Source organism: Zosterops lateralis, assembly GCF_965231275.1.
Source record: "Zosterops lateralis genome assembly, chromosome: Z".
NCBI classification, from domain to species: domain Eukaryota; kingdom Metazoa; phylum Chordata; class Aves; order Passeriformes; family Zosteropidae; genus Zosterops; species Zosterops lateralis.
The window spans coordinates 39,978,215-40,000,341 of record NC_139800.1 but is presented as its reverse complement, the minus strand read 5'-3'; the positions used below and the strand labels follow the sequence as shown (position 1 = coordinate 40,000,341).

The window sequence follows — 22,127 nt, the reverse complement described above, 5'->3', positions numbered from 1 at the left end:
ACTCACAGTGTCACAAAGACGCTGCCACACCTGAAGACTACCAGGCACTCATACTCTTCCACACCGGGTCAAATTAGGCTGCAACAATGAGTTTGCAAAGTATCAAGAGGGGCTTCACATCCTTCAGAAAGATGTTGAAGGGATAAGCACCATGGGTAGTGCTCTCCTCTATATCCCTAGTTGGAAACTGGCGACCCAGCAAGAAGATGAATGAAACAAGAGAACAGTTGATAGCATGGCTGGTGCCATGCTCAGGGTTTTGGCTTCTATGATCTAGGATGTACCCTTGAGAAACAGCTGACAGTCAGTGGGGCTCACTGGGTGAGGAGAGCATGTTCTGGGAAGGAAACTGGCTGGGCTTCTTGTCTAAGCTTTAAACCATACTCAGCAAGGGAAGGGATATATTTCCAAGTGTCAGAGATGAACAAGGAAACAGCCCTTCCAGAAGACAGAAAGGAAATATCTGTAAATCATCACCAAGCAATTAGGGAAGGATTCTCCCAAAAGGTGAAGAGATCTCCAGCCCAGAAGGGGCTTTATGTATGTAGGTCAGAAAATAAATTCCAAGGAATGTGTACTCCCATCTCTAGTAAATGAGAAGGGAAATCTGGTATTAACAATACAGAGAAGGATGGAATACTCCAAAAGCCCTTTGTCCCAGTCTTCACCCACCACCAGGCATCCCAAGTCTCTCAAGTCCATGAACATCTAGGTGGGATGAGATATTTCATAAATGGTCAAGGGAGGAAAAAAAATATTGTACAGTGTTAACTGTAAACTAAACTGATATCTGATGCAAGGCTATGTTACTCCTAGACACTTGTTAATTAAATGTGAGGTTGTTTGCTATCTTTATAAGTTTGTTTTTCTGGCTTATAATATGCTATTTTTAGAAACAAGGCCATAATACAAAATAAGGAAAAGGAACAAAATTAAATGTGATTTTGTGATCTACTTTTGCACATTAAGCCCATGAGTATTCTAGAAGACACCTTTCAATTCCTCCCAGTCTTGCTGCTTTGAAACAGCAGCTACATGTAAACTAGAACAAAGTATTGAATTTTTGGAGGTGTAGTATTTGGCAGCTGGAAAAAATGCTGTGTGGAAGAACAACCACATTATTTTCTTTAAGGTATCTAGCGGCTGACATCAGAAGCTTGTAAATAACATAAATTGCCATTATACAAAAAATTCCTGTCATTCATAAAATTATTCACTTTCAAAATCTGAAAAGTATTAAACATGCCAAGAGCAAAATTCTCTTTGGTGGTGTTGTTTTCTAGTGAAAGATAAAAATTTTAATTATAATTGCTAGTAAAAGAGTTGAGGTAGAAAGGCAATACAATTAGATCTAATTCAATATGTGGTGCCCTTTGATTTGCATATTTTTTTGCTACAGCGGAGGACTCAAATAAAGTTATATTTAACATCATATGATAAATATGTAAAGGACATAGAAGTATGAATTCCTGCAAAGGACATAAATGTATGAACTTATGCGAAATTAGATATTTCAGTAACAGCTCGCAGCTGTCATTACCCACCGCATGGCTTAGGTGTAATGGAGCCTGTTGTGCACCATCTTCCCCTTAAGCAAAGATACTCAACAAATTCTGTTAACAATGGTGACCAAAAAAAACGTTATCTATGGATAACATTTGAGGAAGTAACGTTCTACAAGAGCTAGGAATAAAAGCTCTCAGCCCTGTGGAGGACTCTGGGGTACTAACGAATGTAAAATAGACCATGAGCTAGTTATGTGCTCTTGCAGCCCAGAAAGCCAGCCCTATCCTGCAACAAAAGGAGCAAGGCCAGCAAAAGGAGGGAGATGAGTCTCTGCTCTGCTCTCCTGTGACTCTGCCTGATGTACTGCATCATTTTTAGCACAAGAAAGATGTAGCCTTGTTAGAGTAGATCCAGGGGAGGGCCACAAAAATCACTGAAACATGTCTTCTTTGAGGAAAGAGCTGAAACACTTCACCTTTGAGGAAAGGCTCAGAGAGCTAAGGCTGTTCAGCCTAGAGAAAAGAAGTCTTATTGCAGACTATTCAATACAAATGGACTTATAAGAATGTTGGAGAAAGATATTTTTAACAGGATTTTTGGTGACAGGACAAAGAGTAAGTTTCAGTAATAAACTGAAATAATGTAGATTTAGTTTTAGATTGGAAGAAATTCTTTATGTTAACATTGGTGAGTCATCAGATGTTGTGAGTGCCCCATCTTGGGAAATATTCGCAATCAGCTTGGACTGGGCTTTGAAAAAACTGATCTAATGAAAGATGTCCCTGTCTATGATAGAGGGGTTGGGATGATGATCTTTAGATGTCTATTCCAATTGAAATCTTTCTGTGATTCCATGAAAATTGGATTGACAAATGTATGAAGTCAAGTTGGAAAACACGATTTGGACCTCCTGAATACTACTGACCTCGTATATTCCATTACTTAATTGTTACAGATTTGTTTCAGGAAAGTGATAATGTGAACTTAAACATTGCTGCTGGTTGATAATTTGTGTTTTAGAAGTCACCTCATGGTTACTTTTTTTGGGAAAACAGACCTTTTGTTTCTAATTTAGATATGTGAATTCAAGTTTTAGACTTCTGCCTTATGTTTGCCTGCTGCATTAAAAAATCCTGCTTCTAGACAGTGATCTTGCATTTATAAATATTGTCAAGCAAATGGACTTGTCAACAGTGCTGTTCAATGAATTTAAAAATGCATAGGTTTTATTTATGCTAATTTTTTGTTTCCAATTTGTCCCCAAATTATATATAGCACTCTTATCTGTAAACAGCAAAAAAGTTTTGAGGAAGATTAGCAGCAATGTAAAGGACAAAAATGACTTGTCTATTCATGTACTTTGTGTTTATATATCTAGTACTGCTGATAGTAGAATTTGCAGTGGCACTTTTGTTTAGTTAACTGTGTTTGCATCCCTAGATTTCTGTAGTTACAACTCCATTCTATAAACACAGCTTCTGTGATTTCAATTCCTATAATTTTCAGTGGATTATTATCAATATCAATACTTAATCAACCAAATTTATAATTTCAATAAAAGAAAGTTTGGTAGGATAGTTTCATATAGCCTAATTTCTCAAAGCCCACTTTGATTCTCTTTCATCCTTTTTCAATTTCTTCTTCATAATAAAAAAAAAATTCTTCTATTATTTTGCTCCAGATCAAGTTCAATTTTTCTTATTTTTTTAAACTTCCCTCTTGATCAGAACTTGCTCAAAATCTGCATTTGTCCATAGAGACCAGTTTGAATGAGTTTCTTTTTGATAGTAATATAACTGCAGAAGACTATCAGTGGAATAAATAACACACTTATTTTTTTTTCTTTTAAATATTGAATGCTAGAATGTTAAAAAGAAAAGAAAATATTTAAAGTTCTTTTTATATATGAAAGCCTGAGGAGCATATTCTTCATTGCTCTGCTTTTTAAATATGGCTGCTTAAGTGACATTCGACTGCTCAAAACTGGAAATAGCTCATCCATCCAAAGGTGTAAATATCATCTCACTCAACTGCACTCATAAGTTTAGGACCATTTAAATTCTATATTTTGAGTCTAATTTGAGTCTCAATTCTCAAAGTCTCAAGTCTTTTTGGATTAAAAATATTGCTTTATTAAACAAAAAAGTGCATGTAAAGCTAGGTTTCTGAAACTCTACTCTATATACACTTAAATAATTGTATATAAACAGATTATTTAGTAACAAGCACAATGTTTTACCAGCACACTCATTCTTACGCAACTTGGAAAATTCCAACAGATGTCCCCAAAATCCTGTGATCTGAAACCATTAATATAAGACTTCTACCATAATTTTGCTGATAGTATTAGCTGATACTGTTTAGTGCCTTATAATCTTACTAAGTACACTACTATACTATAAGATGGCTTAGCGCAGAACTTTCAGTCACATTGATACTTGAATTTGCAAACAGGTAAAATCTTAAAATATTGTTGGAAAAAAAAAAAAAAAAAAAAAAAAAAAAAAGGAGAACTGCTACAGTTTCTATATGTAAAGTTGTTGAAACTCATCTAAACTGGAAATTCCAAGGGAAATTTTCTTACAGAACAGAATGTAAATGCAAACTATGGGTGTGTTCTCATTTAAATATTGTAAATACCTAAATATGTGTTTGGTCTTAAGAAAACAACAGATCACATTCATTTTCTAAATAGTCGATCCCCTTTTATAAAATCTGATCTCTACCTAAGATCACTTCTTGTGTTTAACTGTTTCAAGTACAACATACAATGTCTTCATTCTTCAGCTATGCCTGTGTATACTTAGTTACAGTGAATATTTACTTTCAGCAGGTCTACATGCAAATTAGTGGCTGTTGCTGAGAACTTGAAAATAAACATGTTGACTTAAAATGTGAAACAGCATCTTATGAAGATTCTACTGCTCCTTGTTTTATCTGTAGTTACTTGAAAAGACTATAGAAACAAATAAATAATTCAATATGATTTTGATGTCATTCTGGCCATCTATATTTTCATGTGTTTACTATTCAGGTGGATAAAAGGAGAGTTATTCAGATATTCAGTAGAGATCTAGAGATTTTTAATCTTCAGAGCTGGAGACTGAGCATTACTTTTGTAGTGTAGGAAGGAGTAGACTCTGCAAAAAAAGAAAAATAAATGAATCTCAGACTTTAGTTATGTAATCCAGAACAAATAAATGGAGCCCTTAGCTAGAAACAGCTGGGTTTGGTCTTGTTTCGAAGGTACTCTGCAAACGATCTCTGTGCTATCTTTCAGAAATTCTGCTGGTTCATTTTTCATAGAAGATATTCCTTCTACAATCTATTTTTCAAAAGTATTGGCATTATCTATAGCACAAAAGTTCAGAAGCAGGAAATACAAAAGTGATTCATGATCCAAACTCTTCATAAAAAGCAGGAGATAAGTTCTGGCTGGGAAGGAAGAAAACTGTACCCCTGAGCTGCTTTGCCCCAGAAAATCATAAAGCTGGCCTATTCTGAACAGGGTCAAATGCAGGTTTCAGGCAGCCAAAAGACTTCCACAGTCCTTAAGACTGTAGATACAGCTCTATCACTACATATTTTATGGCTTTCTCTAAAGCCAAATTATGACCTTAGTTTTTCCTCCATTGCTTTCTTCTCTCCATTTTAACTGCTGCTGTTACCATTACCAGATTCCAGCACTTTCATAGCAGAAATCAGTTTAGGAATAGACACAATGAGTATTCATATGCACAGCTTATAGATGTTAACAAACCAGAAGCCCAGCATGAGAACATGATAAGTATTATGAAGCCACATCCTGTGGCATTTCTTTATATTTCTCTTTTAACAGTTTTTGTAGGACCAGTATATAGACAACTTAAATGCAAGCAATGAAAATCTACTGTAATATTCATTCCGAAAGTCCTTTCTACACACAAACTATTAAAGGAATTAAAATGAGCCTATGGAGTATTCTGTCTCACAGGAAAAATTCCCCTTTTTTCCTAACAAATCTTATTAAAGAATACTAAAGAGAGTGAGGATTTCTCAATGATTGTAAATATAAAACAGAATAGCAACATGAAGCTATATGTAAAGTTTCAGGTGCTATGTAAAAAAGATAAAAGCAGGTATTTTTCTGTAATTGTACAGTGGTTAAATTGTTAGTACCTTGAAGCAGATAATATGGTCAAAGAATATTCTACCAATAAAATGAGGCTTTCATATATATATTGTGCTTCCTTTTGAGGAGAAGCACTTCTTCAGGAAGTCAAAATCGCTAATATTAATACCAAGAGAAGTAAATAAATCTAGAGATTAAGAATATTCTTTGTATACATCATGAATCAATGAAGGTTAAGGCATATACAAATACAATTAATTTTGTATACATTTGTTCAATATCAAGGTCTTAATAAAGATCCAGACTTTTAAAAAAGCAGATTTGGCATTTCACTATTAGTCTTATTTAATACCATAAAAGACAACTAGAGTTAAAGGGTATATTGCTTGTCCTTTTAAAAATGAATATTTATATCCAAGAAAGCAGGGAGTTTACTGCAAATTTACACATACCCCTTTCCCTTAGGTCTTCAAGATATGCTTTCATAAACTCTTTTTCAACTTGCTCACGTTCACGTTCACTTTCTATAATTTTTTCAGTGTCTTCACATATAATCGTTTCAACCGGACCATCCTTGAGACTTACAAATCTAGAGAGATTAACACAAAAATATATGTACAGGCAACTGAACATCACTGGCCATCATGAATGACATTTTAGAAATTGCTACCAGAGCCAGAAGCAGAAATGTGAAGAGCATTATCTCAATTTTGCATAATGGCATAGTTAGGATACATCTATTATTAGAAATTCAGATTTCAAGTTGAATTTTCTCTATAATCCACTTTCCATATAAAAATTATCAGGTTTATTTTTTCCATCTATTTACTTAAATTATTCTTTGTGATAACAGGTATAGTTCTTTATTACAGAACTACTACACTCTAATTTCCCCATCTGTTAACGAGAAATATGAACTTCATCCTAACAATATTGCCGAGCAATCTAGAATTTTGCCAGCATCATTCATCTGACAATATATACCTCCATTTTTTGGTTATTGCATTATTTATCTTTTACAATATATGACAGAGCATGCTCTACTTTGTAATTTGAAATTTCATAAAGCTACAGTTGCAAGTGAAAATCTTGGTGGTTACATAAACAACTCATACAATGTGCAAATAAGTGCATAGCATTCTGAAAATCTCTGATTTTCACTCCAAGAAAGAAAAAAAAAAATAAAGTTGTTACTTTCAGAAGAATAAATGTTCCAACAAATCATATGGCTTTCAAAAAATCTGATGAATTGCTGTGAGTTTTTGATCAGCTGACTTGTTCAGCCCAGGTGCCCATCAAGCACCTCTCTTGGCTCCTCTCTTCAACTAGACAAGAGAATATCAGATGAAAAATTTGCAAATAAGCTTGAAAAAAGCAAAACCTATAGGTAGAAGAAAAGCAAACCAAAGCAAAAAATTACTCTCTATTTTTCCACAGGTAATGTCTAGCCACTTTCTGGGAAGCAGAGACCCAGAATATACAGTTGGTTTCTTTGGAAGACAAAAACTTCAATAACACACGATCTGCCACCCCTTTCCTTTCTTTTAGCTTTATATGCTGAGCATGACACCATATGGTATGAAATATCCCTTTGGCCAGTTGGGGTCTGTTGGAGTCCAGGACATCCCCTTGGACGACCTGGGACCTGGGAAAGAGAATTTGAGCCCTGGACAGGGGGGTGTGGAACTGGTCCAGAGGGGTTGGAGGCGTTGGCACAGAGCCCAGGAAGACACTGAGTTTGATCTTAGCCCATGAGAGAAACTTCCAGCACTAGGAGAAGAATTGCAAATCACCAGGAAGTGAAAATAGTAGTTTAACACAGTAGAACATACAAAATTCAGTAGTTTTAGGATTCTTAGAATAGAAGTAAATGGGGGACAAAATGGTGGAATTTGAGTGGTACCTCGTGTCCCTCTCCTTCTTCCTCGTCCTCCATCTTCTGGGATGGTGATAAAATAAGATAGTTAGAGTGGATTGGGTCAAAGCAGAAGTGACCCTCTTAGTGTAAGCACTAGGCATTGGTGTGAAATAGTAAATATCCTATACGTAATTATCTGTATAAATGTAAGGTGACGTCCCATCGGTGGGCAGTCGCCTCGTGTCCCAGCCGCTGTCCGGACCTCGGCTGGGAGCGGAGAAAAACTTTGTGATATCAAATAATAAACAACTCGAGAAACCAGAAAGCAAAGCCTTGAAGACTCCGCTTCTTCGTACCAACACAACTCGGGGCTTTTAAAAGGCCAAAAACTTTAAACAACTTGAATCTCAAGTGAGAAAACCAACCCAAGAATTGGCGTCCCTGGGTCAACTGTCCTGGCTGTATCCACTTCCAAATTCCTCAGCCTACAGTGTTCTCTTGGGTTGGAGAGTTGGAAAGACAGCCTTGATGCTGTGCCACCACTTTTCAGCAATTGCTAAAAACACTGATGTATTATCAACATCTCTCTAGCTACTAGTGCAAGGAATAGCTCTAAGAGGGGAAAGGAAATTCTTTTTAGTACCTCTTTTACCACTCTGATATAAATTGGGTCAGAATTTGTAGAAACTGATGCTGGTGGAAAGCATTTATCCCGGGTGTATCTTACCTTATCTTCTTAATAATATTTCCATTTCTCTCTCACTTTTACTTACTTTAAACCTGTGGTTGACTCACAGATGGCTGTGGGTATCTCAACCAGATCATCACCACTGACAACTAGCAAACTGAGCTTTGGCATATTGACAAGAGCTCGTGGAAGATAAGTCAACTTGTTTTTCTGTAGGAGAAGTGTCTGCAATTCATCTAACCTGTAAAGATGTCAAAGATAGAGATGAAGTAAAATATTTATTTCAAACAGGAACTTCTATCCAAGATAGTAATACTTCTTTAATCTTGTGTATAATAGGAGCAATTGCATGCAACATCTTTGTAATCTTAAAAAGTCACTCAAACACTACTCTGAAAAAAATTCAACCAATTTTAATGTAAATCTCCATACTGGTTGAGCATTGTAGTATTAATAGCATACCTCTGACAAGCAATCAGAAGCACGCTCAATATAAAAGGTTTTCCTGCACTTTCATACAGAAAATGTTGACAAAACGTGATATAAAGCTTCACCATGTGCATCCTGCAACTAAAGAAAAATACAGGCCACCAGCTCATACTTTTGCCTATATGCTGGTTTTCTATGAATTAGGTTTTTCTGTGGTAGGCAGTACATCTCCATCTATTGTTTTCGACTAGTAATTAATACTGTGGGGAACAAGAGAAAGACCAGCTCGTCATCAAAAGGCTCTTGCAAGTTGTCCCAATGAAATCAATTTAATGACAGTGTTTTGTGCAGGAACTTTTGTTTTATTTCCCCTAGCTTTTCCTAATGCAATAGAAATTTGTGTCTGAGCCTTTATTCCTTCTATTAGGTAGAAGACAAAAAGCATAACAAATTGATGAAACAAAATTTTCTTATTTGACTGGAAGGGTCCCTTCCTAAAACAGTGTTGGCAGACTATGCATATCAGGCCCATGTGGTTTGTTTTAATTCAGGTTAAAAAAAAATTAAGTAATGCTTCAGTTTACTGTCAAATCATCTTTATTAATCACAGACTATTGTAATGGCATTACAGACAATATTAATTCACTGAGGTTCTTTGACACCACAGGCATTGAAATAATGAGTCTGAATAAGAGTATAAGTTTACTGATGCAATGGTTATCCCAACGTTTTTCATCCTTCTGAATGCACATGAGCCCAAAGTCAAACAAAGAAGACCTTATATTTTGGTGCCTGATTATGATATTCTAGCATCAGATCTGGTGACTGAGTACAAAATAAAGATGAAATGTAGGAAGGGAATAATTTGAAGCTAAGGGAATATAGGTTACAGGGAAGAAAAGTTGCTCATGTTGAGAGGGTATCCTTCACTAAAAGAAAATATCCTCTTAGAAACTCTTTGAAGTTAGTTGAATCTCTGGTCAGATCCCTTGGGAAAAAATGGCAAGTTTATGTTGTTTGTTGTGAATTACTAACACAAGTTAAGACCAGTGCTGCTGTCAGGATAATCTGTGGTTACACAATGTCCCAGAAAAGACTTTCTGCCCAGCAAAAAAGGCCTTGCAAAAGTTAGGAGTGAATGAGTTTTCTGTGAAATTTCTTCTGCCTCAGGGATTTCTATTCCTAGATAAATAAATAACCCTGAATATTTTTTTTAACAAACTTCAGTTAATATGTTTGGGTTTTTTCACTTAAGGCTAGGTAAATTTTTGTAAACTAAGTCACTGCAGCACTCTAGAATAGATAAGCTCAGGGATAAGAAAAGTGCTTTCTCAGGCTAGCAAATCCCATTAAAAGGATCAACATGAATTTTTTAAAAACTAGTTCAAAGTGGTTATCTAAACTGGGAGAGTGAGTATGTGTACACATATTCACATATATGTCAGAGTAGAAGGGGAGAATTGTCAGCAGGGTTTTTGAATCTTACTAATATTTTTATTCTTTACCAAAAAAGTTTGCCAAGCTCTTTAAGTAACTCAAATACGCTTTAGGTCACCTTTTCCTCCTACACATCCACCCTTCAGAGAGTTACTGCTGCCAATTCCATATGATGATTCTCCTTTGCTGGAATTGGGGCAGAATATATCCGGTGAACTTCCCAAAAACAATGTCTAGATATAATGACAAATTATTATGAAAGCAGTAGAAAATATATTTTGTTAACTGACTGTCACCAGCGAGCTAGTAAAAGTAGTTTCTATTCTCAAGCCCCGTCCATCAGTAATAACAAAAATGTTTATGTTCAAAAACAGCAGCTACATTTCCAAATGTGACTTTCCATCTGTAGTGTCCCTTGGAAGCTTGTTACTTTCTAAATTCACTTAAGAGTTCCTATACCTGTCATTGAATTAAAAGATGAGTTACCTGTCTATATCTTCTGGGAGATCTTTCAGGCTGTTGCTGCTAATATCCAACCACTGCAAATTAGACATCCGGAGTACACAAATTGGAATAGAATGGAACTTGTTTGCTGACACATCCACAAATGTGAGTTGTTTCAGGTTACTTAGCTAGAAAGAAGTGGTCGTCTATTTTAGTTACTTTTGCAAATACAAGAAGACATTTCATTCATCAACCATTTTTATTCCCCTAAAAGCACTTAGAAAGATAAGAATTCATTATTTTTTTACTCAACCATTTTGCCAGCCTTGTCTCTTTGTCATCATTTTATTAAAAAAGTAATTCAGAAATACCTACCTCCCAAATTGTTCATCACCTTTCTAACAGCATCAGGGGATTGAATGAAATTTTTATTCTTTAAACCCCTACAGGTTTAGATGACAAGTCTGGAACCAGAAAATTATTTGGTTCTGAGGTAACAAAAGACAATTTTTATAACTAATAGATACCAGATTACGATTCTCAAAATCAGATATTTGATAACCCCTATAAAAATTACAAAGATTCCCTTTGTTATAATTACTGTGCATTGAGAGTGTAATACTAGGACATTATTAGAAAATGAAACTATCAATTTAAGCCAACAGATAATTTGGTCCAATAATTTTCAAAGATCTTTAAAAACACATCTTCCATACTGCAAACTAAATATATAATAAAGTAAAGTAGATATTTTATTGAAATAATTTTCAAAGGAATTCTATTTTTAAGTAATAAATACTAAATGCAATGAAGATTAAGTACAAATGTAAAATATACCTGTTAAAGAAATTAATTAGTTGAATAGAGCTCTCTGTGTTAGTGAATCAATTATGCACCCCACCAGTGTTCATAAAAGCATGCAGCTAGCTAAGGTGAATGTCAAAGGAGTATAAAGTATAAACCAAAAAACTATTTTTGAAATGAAATTGTATTTCTGAGGTTTTAATTATCACTCACCATCACAATCAAACTCTATAGATCATGATACAGGGAAAAAAAGTAGCAAAAAACTTTCCTCGGCCTTTGTCTGAAGGTACCTCAGAATACAGAAAAAAACCTCAAACCAAACACATTTTCCACTTCCAAGGAGAGGAGAAGACATGCAAAGGATAAAATATCAAAAAAATATAAAGTAATAAAATATATTCTGAATCCTTGACAATTATTTTTTAATTATTAAGAATTAAGACCTGTCGGGGCAGGGGGTATATTTTCTATGCAAGCTCCTTTTAATTGTAATACTGCCAGACTTTTATCTTAATTTGACCCTTGCTGTTCAAAATCCTCACACTCACAGCATGGTACTGTGAGAGAACTCATTTCTTTAGAGATATTTTGATGGTGGCTTTTTGTGGATTATTTTTGTTTCTGTGCTTGGTTTTTGGGGGTTTTTTTTTGTTTGTTTGTGGTTCTTTTTTTTTTTTTTTTTTTTTGAGGGGGGTTGGTTTTTTGTTGTTGGTTTTGGTTTTGTGGGATATAGGTTTCTTGTTTGTCTTGGGGTTTTATGGGTTTTATTTGCTTGCTGTTTCTTTTTTTTAGTTATAACCTCACAAGCTGCAAAATCTTGTCATCTTGAGAAATATTTTCAGGGAGATTTACTGAAGCTATCCTATTACAAATGACTACACAATGAAGTCTATCTTTCAAAAATAGAGTTTCAGAGTTCCTGAAGTCAAAGGTATGATTTCAAAATCTTCCCCCCCACCACCACTGTCTTAAAACAGTCCTGGTGAGTCATCACCATGCATATGTCTCACTACAGATCCAGACCAGGCAAACACATTTTATTGTGACACTTTTTACTTTCCAACCATTTTGTCATTTTAGAGACTGACTACAAGCAATGAACATTCAGTCATATTCAAGATGCTGAATCTTGTTTCCAGAAAAACAGAATCTCTCCTTGAACAAGGAAAGCACAGTGACTCTTCTAGGCTGTAACAACAGGATAGTAAAGAAAATAACAGGCACCATCTTTATACTACAATACCTTTGTGGTTTCAAATCATCATCATGATTTCAAATCCCAAGCAAGGATTTAAGGTTTCTCTAAACTCAGAATATCTTGCTAAAACTGCTGATACATGTATTTCAACAAACTCTCCTCCCAAAAATTTTGCAAGTACAGAATTAAAATTCTATCCACAGGTTTAAATGCCACCCAAAATGTTCCCAAACCATCTCCAAAGAAGAAAAGCCATAATCTCTAAACAGAGAGAAGCAGATATATGTTAAAATATACTTTCTTTACTGTTCACTCGAATTCCTAAACACTTTGCATTTACATGCAGTTACCCGTCACAGTGAAACAACTTGGTAACATTAAGATTAGATGGCAAATTTACACTTCTTCAACTAGTCTTCCCTGAAAGTGCTTTATTGTATTAAATATGACAACCAATCTTAATATGGAAGTATTACCTTTTTAAGAAATATAGCTGTTTCTTCCATTTTTCAAATAGTCTGGTATACAGATTGGTTTGATATTTTAATACTTGATTAGATTAAAATATACATTTTCAGGAGTTTGTATTCCCGTAAAAATGTACAAACAAGACAACGCCATCTGCTCTATCAATACAAATTTTGGTTCAGCATGCCTCAGAACATTTGGAGCCATGATTATTTTGTGTATGCTGCAAGCCTTCAGTACTTGTACTTTTAGGGTAATATTTAACACAGCAGTCCATTTTCTAGAGTATCTTGAAATCTAATGGAATTTTTAATTTAATATCTTCATGATATGTTACCAACAAATGCCTATGATAGATGATGCATTAGAAATTATGGCAGCTGTGTATTATATTTTCTAAAGAAAACACTCTGTATTTTATCTCTTCCTAAAAAGACTGATGGATTTTTGCACCTTTTATTACATTTGATTTTCAAACAGGCATGGCTCTCATATCATTTTTAAATTATCATTAATTTTTGTTTGATGTTGATTTTTACTATTTACCTTTATGATGCAACTTTGAATCAATCACTATATAGGCTTTATTCAAGTCCATTAAAAAAAAAAAAAAGAATAGCCACATTTAATACTCTAGCTACCTGGACAGACTTATTGTAGTCCTTATGTTTAATCATTCTTGTCATTTTTCTTTGACAAACTGCACCATTTAGCTTATCCTCATAATTTTGTTCATAGAATTAATCCAGATAACATTGCAGAGGTCCCCTGTTTCTTTTTCTCTCTGGCAGTTAAACCTTCAGTTGAAAGAAAAGGACAACATATTCTGGAATTAACTATTATTTGATTAATGGGTGGGGTTTTATTTTTCTTCTGCTTTTTTGCTGTGAAAAGGATTTGCACATAAGGTTGCAGGCTTATTTACCATGAATTGCTTACTACTTTGCATCGACAAATTAAAAGGTGTAACGTTGCGTTAAAATACCGTTTTGCAGTGACATGTAAATAACAGAAACTGCAGCCCATCAAAGTCAATGCACGACAAGACATGAAAAAGATTAACCTAGAAATGTCTATCCACACATTACAAATGCATTTTTGCCCAGAAATTTCAGAAGTTAGGTAAAAAACAAACTGTACCACTTCAGTGGTATAGGCTATCATATATATTTTTCCCGTAGATTGACACTCACTATTAACCTGCTGAACACAGCAGGATATATATGAAAAAGAAACATCCCAGGAGCAAACTGCATAGTTGTCTGTCGTCCCTGCATTTCTTGGTTTCAAGTGTTTGAGTCTTTGCAGCAGCTTTGCACGCTGCTTCATGTAAACAATATTGTATTCTTAGAATTTATCTGTATGTTTTGCATTCTTGTTCTCTGAGAGAGAACTTGACTGATGGTCATATTGACCAACAGAGTCAGGAGGTTGTAACCTCTTTGGGCCAATCTTGGCCCTCTGTACAAAATGTATATAAGCCTATTGGAGTCAGATAATAAAGGAGCCTTCCATGATTCACCAAGCTGCTGCCTGCCGTCCTCTGTGAAGGTCCACACCCACGTCGCAACGTGTTGCCCCTCTAAGGGCAGGGGTAACAGTTGTCCACTTAGATATTGTGACTTCAAACCAAGTTCCTACCTTTTCTTTCATTGGGCTGCAAGTGTAACCTCTTCTATGATCTCATTGACATTCATGGATAAAAGCACCCATTACAGAAACTTAGTACAAGAATCTTAAGAGGTGGAAGATACCCTTCATGAAGATATGGTTGTATATTTATTGCCCAGTTCAGCATCAGACTGCTAAACTGGACTCTTAAACTTGGTAAAGCAAAGGCATTCAACAGTCAAGCCAATGGCTTAGAAACAGAGTACTAATTTCATGTGTTTTGTGACTAAACCCTCTGAGGCCCAAAAATGCATGAAATTGAACAGCACTTCATTTGGTTGTATCTTATGCAATTCCTTAAAGAGCACAGTGGTATTTTTTAAGCACTGTTAAGGCCTCTGTTAAGGAGAAGGACTCCGCCATGAAATGAGATAAGCACAGAATGGAGTGACAGGATATCACTAACTCCAGGTCTGATAGAGAGAAGATCTGGATAGTACATCCTGGACAACGCATCTAGAAAAAAATTCACACTGTGGTAAACTGCGTAAAGAAGCAACTTCTGATATGTTTATTGCCAGTCAAACAAAGCTCACCCCAAGCTATGGTATGGATATCATCCGTAATCACCAAAGCCCCTCTGAAGAAGCCTCTGTGGATGATACCTGGAACCTGGACAGTAAATTAAGGCAACACATCATGAGCTTGAGAAAAGATAAAGATGGTGCTATTCTCCCAGTGTTATCTCATGGGGGAGGTTAAAAAAGCTTGGGGAGAAAAATCTATCACTGATAATGACCACAAAGAATGCAGAGTTTATAAGCCTCAAGGAAAGCCAGCTCAGCAACTGTGCTGAAATAATCTCCATCTGGGTAAAAGGCAATTTCTGCAGGGGAAGATCGCAAGCACCAAATCACAGCACACCAACCCAAGAAACCCATCAACCCAAAAGAAGAGAAAAACTAAGGACTTAGACTTACTATCATTAGAAGTGAGGTAATTACATGACCAATAGAATAAGAGAACAGTGTAGCCAATGAAAATTAATTCCTTTGTTTGCTAAAATGTGTAAATAGCAAGGAGCCTTGAAAGACCTTAGGAATCCCACCACCAAGAAGCCCAGAGTGATTAAGGACCAACAGGACACTGCTGGATTCAAGGGTGGCAAGTATCTTCTACTTTTTATCTCCCTCCCCTCTGCCTTTTCTATTTCTTTCTTTCTACTTCATATTGATGGTTAAATAAAATCTGTGTTGTTGACTTTAGCATATAGTGTAGTTTGCACTTAATTAGTGCAGAGACATTTCTCACTGATTGGATCATGACATCTTGGTAAGATATACCCAAGAAATTTAAGTGAAAGACAGCATTCACTGTGATGGCATCATTCTGATTTTGCAATGCTAAAATCCTAGGACTTTCGTAGAGTTAATCCACCAACAGACACTGCTATCCTTATGCCAAACCATTTACTTGGAAGTTGAACATTGTTCTCTTTCACTGTTCATCACTTCATCATCCAAACAACAAAAGTTTAGTGTCTAATAGAGTAAATAGGATGATCTTAGCATTAGAAGTTCATGGAAAGCAACATTGCTTATTATAAAAATAGGGTTTTGTATGCATAAATCTTTCATTAGCTCTACAAAAAAATTAGGAAATCAGTGTTACTCAATATTCAATATTCAAATTTATCCAAATATATGCAATACTTGCAACATATGTAATGTTCACAAAAGTATCAGGTATTGATTAGTCACAGGTGATTGAAAAATCACACAGCAACAAGGGCAGGACTATAATCATACAGTTAAAATCCCTGAGAATGTGGATTTTGTGTTTAAGTCTAAGCATAAGAGTTGTTCCAAGCCAACAGAAGAGTCACATGTATGAAATTAAGTATACAATTAATGATTTCCTGGGCTAAAGCCAAAACAAATCTTCTGTCTCAAAAATAAATTTATGTTGATTACTTACATTAAATTTTCATAGCTTTGATGTTGCAGCTACACACAGTCTGCATACATTATTGAGCTTTGTCATCATAAAGTCATCTCATATTCAAATTTCTAAAACTTATAAATTAAGGAAGAAGGGAAAACTAGGCTCTTCCAAAAGTCAATTAAAATTTTTTCATCAATGTAAATAGGTCCAGTAGCTCAGCTGGGGAATGTAGTCTTCACATACAAGTCCATTAAAGTTTCAATTAAAACCATTAGATGAGGAAGAACAGCAATGTCAGTAGCATATGGACATTAACTGACCTATCCAGCATGTTTGGAGACAAAAAGTCTTTGAACCTATCAAAAGATTCTTTAAAGACATATTCTGTTCCATCACCAAGAGATAGTCTAGCATATTGTTGTAAAATATCCTTCTTTCTTTTTTTTTTTTTTTTTTTTTTTTTTTTTTTTTTTTTTTTTTTTTTTTTAACTCCACAGACTACATGTGTATGACACTGGTAGTACAGAAACCTACAACTGAGGACACTGTCAACAATTCAACACAAGAAGTCACTGTTTTGTGGCTTGACAGGATTACAGCAAAATTTCTCTCCTTTCTCTTCCTTCCTTTCTTATAATGCTGCTAGACACACATGGGTTTTTTATATACTTTCTTTCAGTTAATGACAAAGCTAAAAGGAAAAATTTTGACTATATCTCTTCCCAAAGGATTCTGTTCTCCCCATTTTATAACAGTATTTCTAGGAAGTTTTATGTCTTGCTTTGACACAAACATGCAAAAACAAATTGAAAATAAAGCTAGTATTAGTAAAATAATCAGATATACAAGAGGCTTTTTTCTGACTTGGATAAGAAAGCTAAGGAATGGCACATACATGTATGCACAATGAGCAGTTTTTTGTACAAATAGATATCTGGCAACTTTATAAGAACTTGTTGGTGAAATTAAGAGCATAAGACCATGAATTCTTACAGTTCTTAGTGCTTCAGTGCTATTTTGTAATATACTATCCATTCTGTGACTAGGTAACCTTAGGGCAACCATTGAATTTTGTTGTTTTTATTAGATGTCTGTTAAATATAAAAATGAATACTTATCTATATACATACTTTAGAAAGCTTGCAATGAAGCTGGACTTTAGAGATGCATTTTAGAGGTAGAATTCCCCATATGTGAAATTTACGAAGATGTGGCACAGGTTCTGGAGAGCAGCCCTCTAGTTATACCACTCATCCATGAAATCTTTGGTAGGGATGTTAACATAGCAAGCTGACAAACATCATCTGCTTTTTACTAGGAAGTCTAGAAATTATATTTTCCTTGGATTTTTTGGTTGGTTAGTTGATTGTTTTTTCCATTATACATTAATGAAGCATTTGCTGAAATGGCCTTAAAAAAAAAAACCCACCTGCCTGCATAGAATATATCTAGCCAGGTCTTCAGTGTAGCCAAGAGGCCCTTGTTTCTCGGGGAAGCTGCTAGGTCTAGATTATATCAAGAGCTCTCCCATTTGCTCAGAGTACCTCAGGAAGATATAGGCATGAATGCAGCTGAAGGCTTGTTCCATAAGCTCCTTGGGTTGCTAAATATTGCCCCGTGTCTCTTAAACAATGAGGAAAAAATGGCTAACAAAATCAGTCATCTAGCCTGTCCCAGTATAGCTGTTCAGAAGATAAATTGTGTAGAATCAGGTTTCATGGTACTGAAACAGTATAAGCTCAGATACATTTTACACTTTTATTTCTATGCCTTATATCAATATAAGTAGCTTACAAACAGATGTTTTACTACTCAATTCCCTTCAGATTGCATCCAAGCTACTTATCTTGGTTTAGCTACATATTGCTGCTAGAGGCATATATAGCCCCCGTAACTTTTTTATAATAAAACAAAAACTTTGTCATATTTGCGTATATCATATACAGTATCAGATATTTTCTGTGACCATGACATTTTGCAAATATCTATATAATGCTTTGAGCATATAAAAACATGAATATAGCAAAAGAAAGTATGACTGCTGAGCAAATACATAGGAGTAACATTTATTATTAACAGCATGCATCTGAAGCTGTCAAGATTTTCACAACTGCAAATAAAATCTAATACCGAGAAGTACAGACTAATGCAAGAACATTTCTTAAACTGACTGAAACCTGGGAAAAGATGGGGAAAAAAAAGTAACTTTGTGAAAGTCTTGTGCTCACTATGCATTAAGTGGTCAAAAAAACAAATAAACAGTTGGATATATATGTAATTTCATATAAAATAATTAATCCCAAATTACTTCCCACTAAGTAAAGCAATATTATACACAAAACACCATCATTCCCAATTTTCCTCTAGGTAAATTATAGTAATATATGGGATTTCGAGATGAACAATAGATAATAACAGAATGGAAACATTTTCTTATTTTCTTTAAATGTTTGGTTTGCAGTAGCTCTGAAAGACCTAAATCAAGAGTAGGAAAAACTGTAAAGGTTAGAACAATTGAGTGAGAAATTGGTAGCTCATTACATATTTTTCCTTCACAATGTTCCTCACAAGAGCAACATCACCAAAAATTATTGCACCTCTCGATAAAATGAAACCTCTACACAATTAGGTTCTAGAATTTGCAACAATGTTTTTTAAAAACTTCACAGAATTCTGAAACTGAAACATTTACACAAATAATGAAAACCTCTATTTCTATGTCACAGTCCAAAGAACCACAGTTCAATTTTTTTCAATCTCAGAATACAGCACAAACACCTCACCAGTGTATTGTAGAATAATACTGCTTATTGAGATTTCAAATGTCAAAACATCTAAAAGTTTAATTTCTTGTAAAGCAGATCTGCAATTTAGGGTTTATTACTATACTGATATCATTATTACCAGAGTGCAAAAAACCCTGCAAATAAATTTCTGTGATGCAATGCTCTAAAAAACACATGGTAAGAGTTCTCAAATGTGATGTTTCGATACCATTAATAGTCACTACAAGCAAATGGGCAAAAGTGAACAGAAACATAGTGGCAGGAAGTCACTTACCAAGGAGAAAAAGTACATCAGAGAAAGTATGACACAGATTTCCTGATTTCTAATCTTGAGTTGCTGAGGATCACTCCAGGTATGAAACATAACAAGTATACCAAGACCTTAATTAATGGCAATGAAATTGAGATTTAAGAGAATCTATTTTTTTAGCACTTCCTCACTTTTTCCCTTTTTTTTTGAAAAACGTAGTCAAACATTCTACATGAATGCAGCTGAAACATCATGAAGCATCTGAAGCATTCTGAAGCATCACATTAGGCCATCTAATCTTGATGACTTTTTTGTTGCCTCTAAACACTATTTCAAAGAGCACTTTACATTTGAGAATTAAATGTATTTCAGCTGTATTAAAGACAGTTTGAAGTAGCCTGGCCTCTCCTTAATTCGCCTCTCTTCACTGAAAGGACTGTGTTCAAAGAGAAATCATAAGGGCAGAAAAGAGCAGCAAATATTGAAATAGGGACACCCACATGTGATCCAGACACTAGTAGCCACTCTGCTACCACTGTCACACCCTTCAGACATAACTTTCAACTGACCAATTCTGTGTTTCAAGATGAAATTAACATGGCAACCAGCATATGACACGACTGAAAGCTAGGAGTCAGCAGCAGCTATCCCTCAGCAGCAGTGTGTGATGCATACACTCTCCAGTCTTGTAGCCAAATAATCGTGTGTCGTGTAGCCGACACAGTCAGAGGAAGTCCTTCCACACAGTCATACACATTCTTCACACAAACTGTGCACACAGGCAAACACTGGTCACATGTACCCAACATCCACACTGTGCGTGTAAACTGGTACATGGAATCTCAAATTTTGAGCCAAAGAAATTTGGCAAACCAAGATTATCAGTATCACCTCAGGTTAGTTGAAAAAAAAAAAAGTTTGACGTGACCACAGTAATGTAGGTGATGGGGAATCTAATAAAACATATGTCAACTAAAAATAGATAGAAAAGAACAAAAAGAAAAGGTTGATTTTGCAAAGTAAAAGATAAGAGAATTCCGGAAATCTTATTTTTACAAATTACATTTCCATTACCTCTATAACATTTGCTTTTATTATTCATAAAATTACACGTCACCTTTTAAACTCCATCAGTAGGAAACAGCCCTATGACAAGTCAAAATTGTGAATTATATGAGCAGTCTAAAGAGCAAGTGAAGAATTGTCTCCATTATTTTTATTTGTTCTGAGCTTTCCAGCCATTCATTTCTTAATCTGAGCTTATACTGCTTTGTATTGCAGTTTAGAATGTGTTGTGGTTTGAAAGCAAAACGAGTGAGAGGGTCCAAGTCAGAAATACAATTTAATAAGAAGAAAGGAAAAAAGGTAAGATAAAATAAATGCAATAACACAAAAGACCACTGACAGAGTCAGAATACAACCTGAGCAGGGTGGTGGAAGCAGTCCAGATGAGGTGGTCTTCCTGAAGCCGTGATCCTGTAGAAAGGTCTGGGAGCTCTGGTCCTCTGGGAAACCAGTGGGTAAGGGCTGCTTGTACTGTCCCAAATCCCAGATTATATCCAGGTGAGAATGCTTGGCTCTTCCCCCTGGGCAGAGCATCTCCCAATGGGATGATGAGTCATGAAGTGGGTCCTTGATGGCCCATTAAACAGAGATAACTCTTGGAGGGAGTTACCTGTGAGTCATGGGCCAGGCGTTGATGGGCCATTAGCAGAAGACACCCCAAAGGCAGGGGGCCTGGGAAGACACTGCCTCACCTGGTTCCAACAGTTCATGAAGATGGTGATAGAATAAATACTTTTTGTACATCCTACACTACAACCCAGGACAGAATGCAGTTTAGAAGTCCAGGCTTGTGAGTTGGCATCTCTTCAATAAATAAAGCAGGAACCATTGAGATATATCCTTCTTTGAATTCCCTCACAAATTTGACATCCTTTCCACTTCACATTGGGTATAATTCTATGCTCTTTTGTCTAGGACAACTAAGGCAGAAATCTTACCTGAGTTCTATATGAGATAAAAAATTCCTAGGATGATGTCTACTTTAAACTTATCAGAGTATCTCTGTCTTTATATCTTTCCCACTGATCAATGATGATGAATAAAAATTACAGCCTTACCAAATGTTTTTTACAGCTCTAATGAATTGATCATGTAACTACCAGTAATTAGTTAACAGCTGATTAAAATATATTCAGTAATAAATTAAACACATTAATTTCAAATATACTCTCCATTCTTCTTAGTGAATAAATAATATCTCTCATTATCAGTGCTTTATGGAAAAATAAATAGCATTTTAAACAAATAGTTTTTCTCTCCCTTCCCTCTGTTTTGATTCTCATCAATACACATATGTTGGCACCAGAGTAATTTTTTTGCAAGACATAACATGCAAGTCTGATAGTGCTATGTATTTGTTCTGCTCTCTGCTTCTATTCAGTAGCTATATAAAATCTGCCTCAGATTATCTCACAGATGAATGGAAGATATATTATTAGAAATTTGAAAGCCTATTTTGCCTTCAAAGAGATTTGGAACTGTTTTGAGAAAGAGCAGAGCTGGTGCAGTACCAAATACTCTTTCC

At 35.2% G+C, this 22,127-nt stretch overlaps 1 protein-coding gene across 2 annotated transcripts in view; it reads right to left on the bottom strand.

The window, feature by feature from the left end:
- Nucleotides 1-3,639: 3,639 nt before the first annotated feature.
- LRRC2 (leucine rich repeat containing 2) overlaps nucleotides 3,640-22,127 on the bottom strand; it is an 82,062-nt gene continuing 63,574 nt past the window's right edge. For both annotated transcript variants that reach the window (XM_083882807.1, XM_083882808.1), the window contains 4 exons: nucleotides 10,516-10,661; nucleotides 8,249-8,404; nucleotides 6,070-6,206; nucleotides 3,640-4,646 (listed from right to left, as the gene is read on the bottom strand). In XM_083882807.1, the coding sequence (XP_083738933.1) occupies nucleotides 4,597-4,646; nucleotides 6,070-6,206; nucleotides 8,249-8,404; nucleotides 10,516-10,661 (489 nt within the window). In that variant the 3' untranslated portion in view covers nucleotides 3,640-4,596. The remainder of the gene's footprint in view (nucleotides 4,647-6,069; nucleotides 6,207-8,248; nucleotides 8,405-10,515; nucleotides 10,662-22,127) is intronic.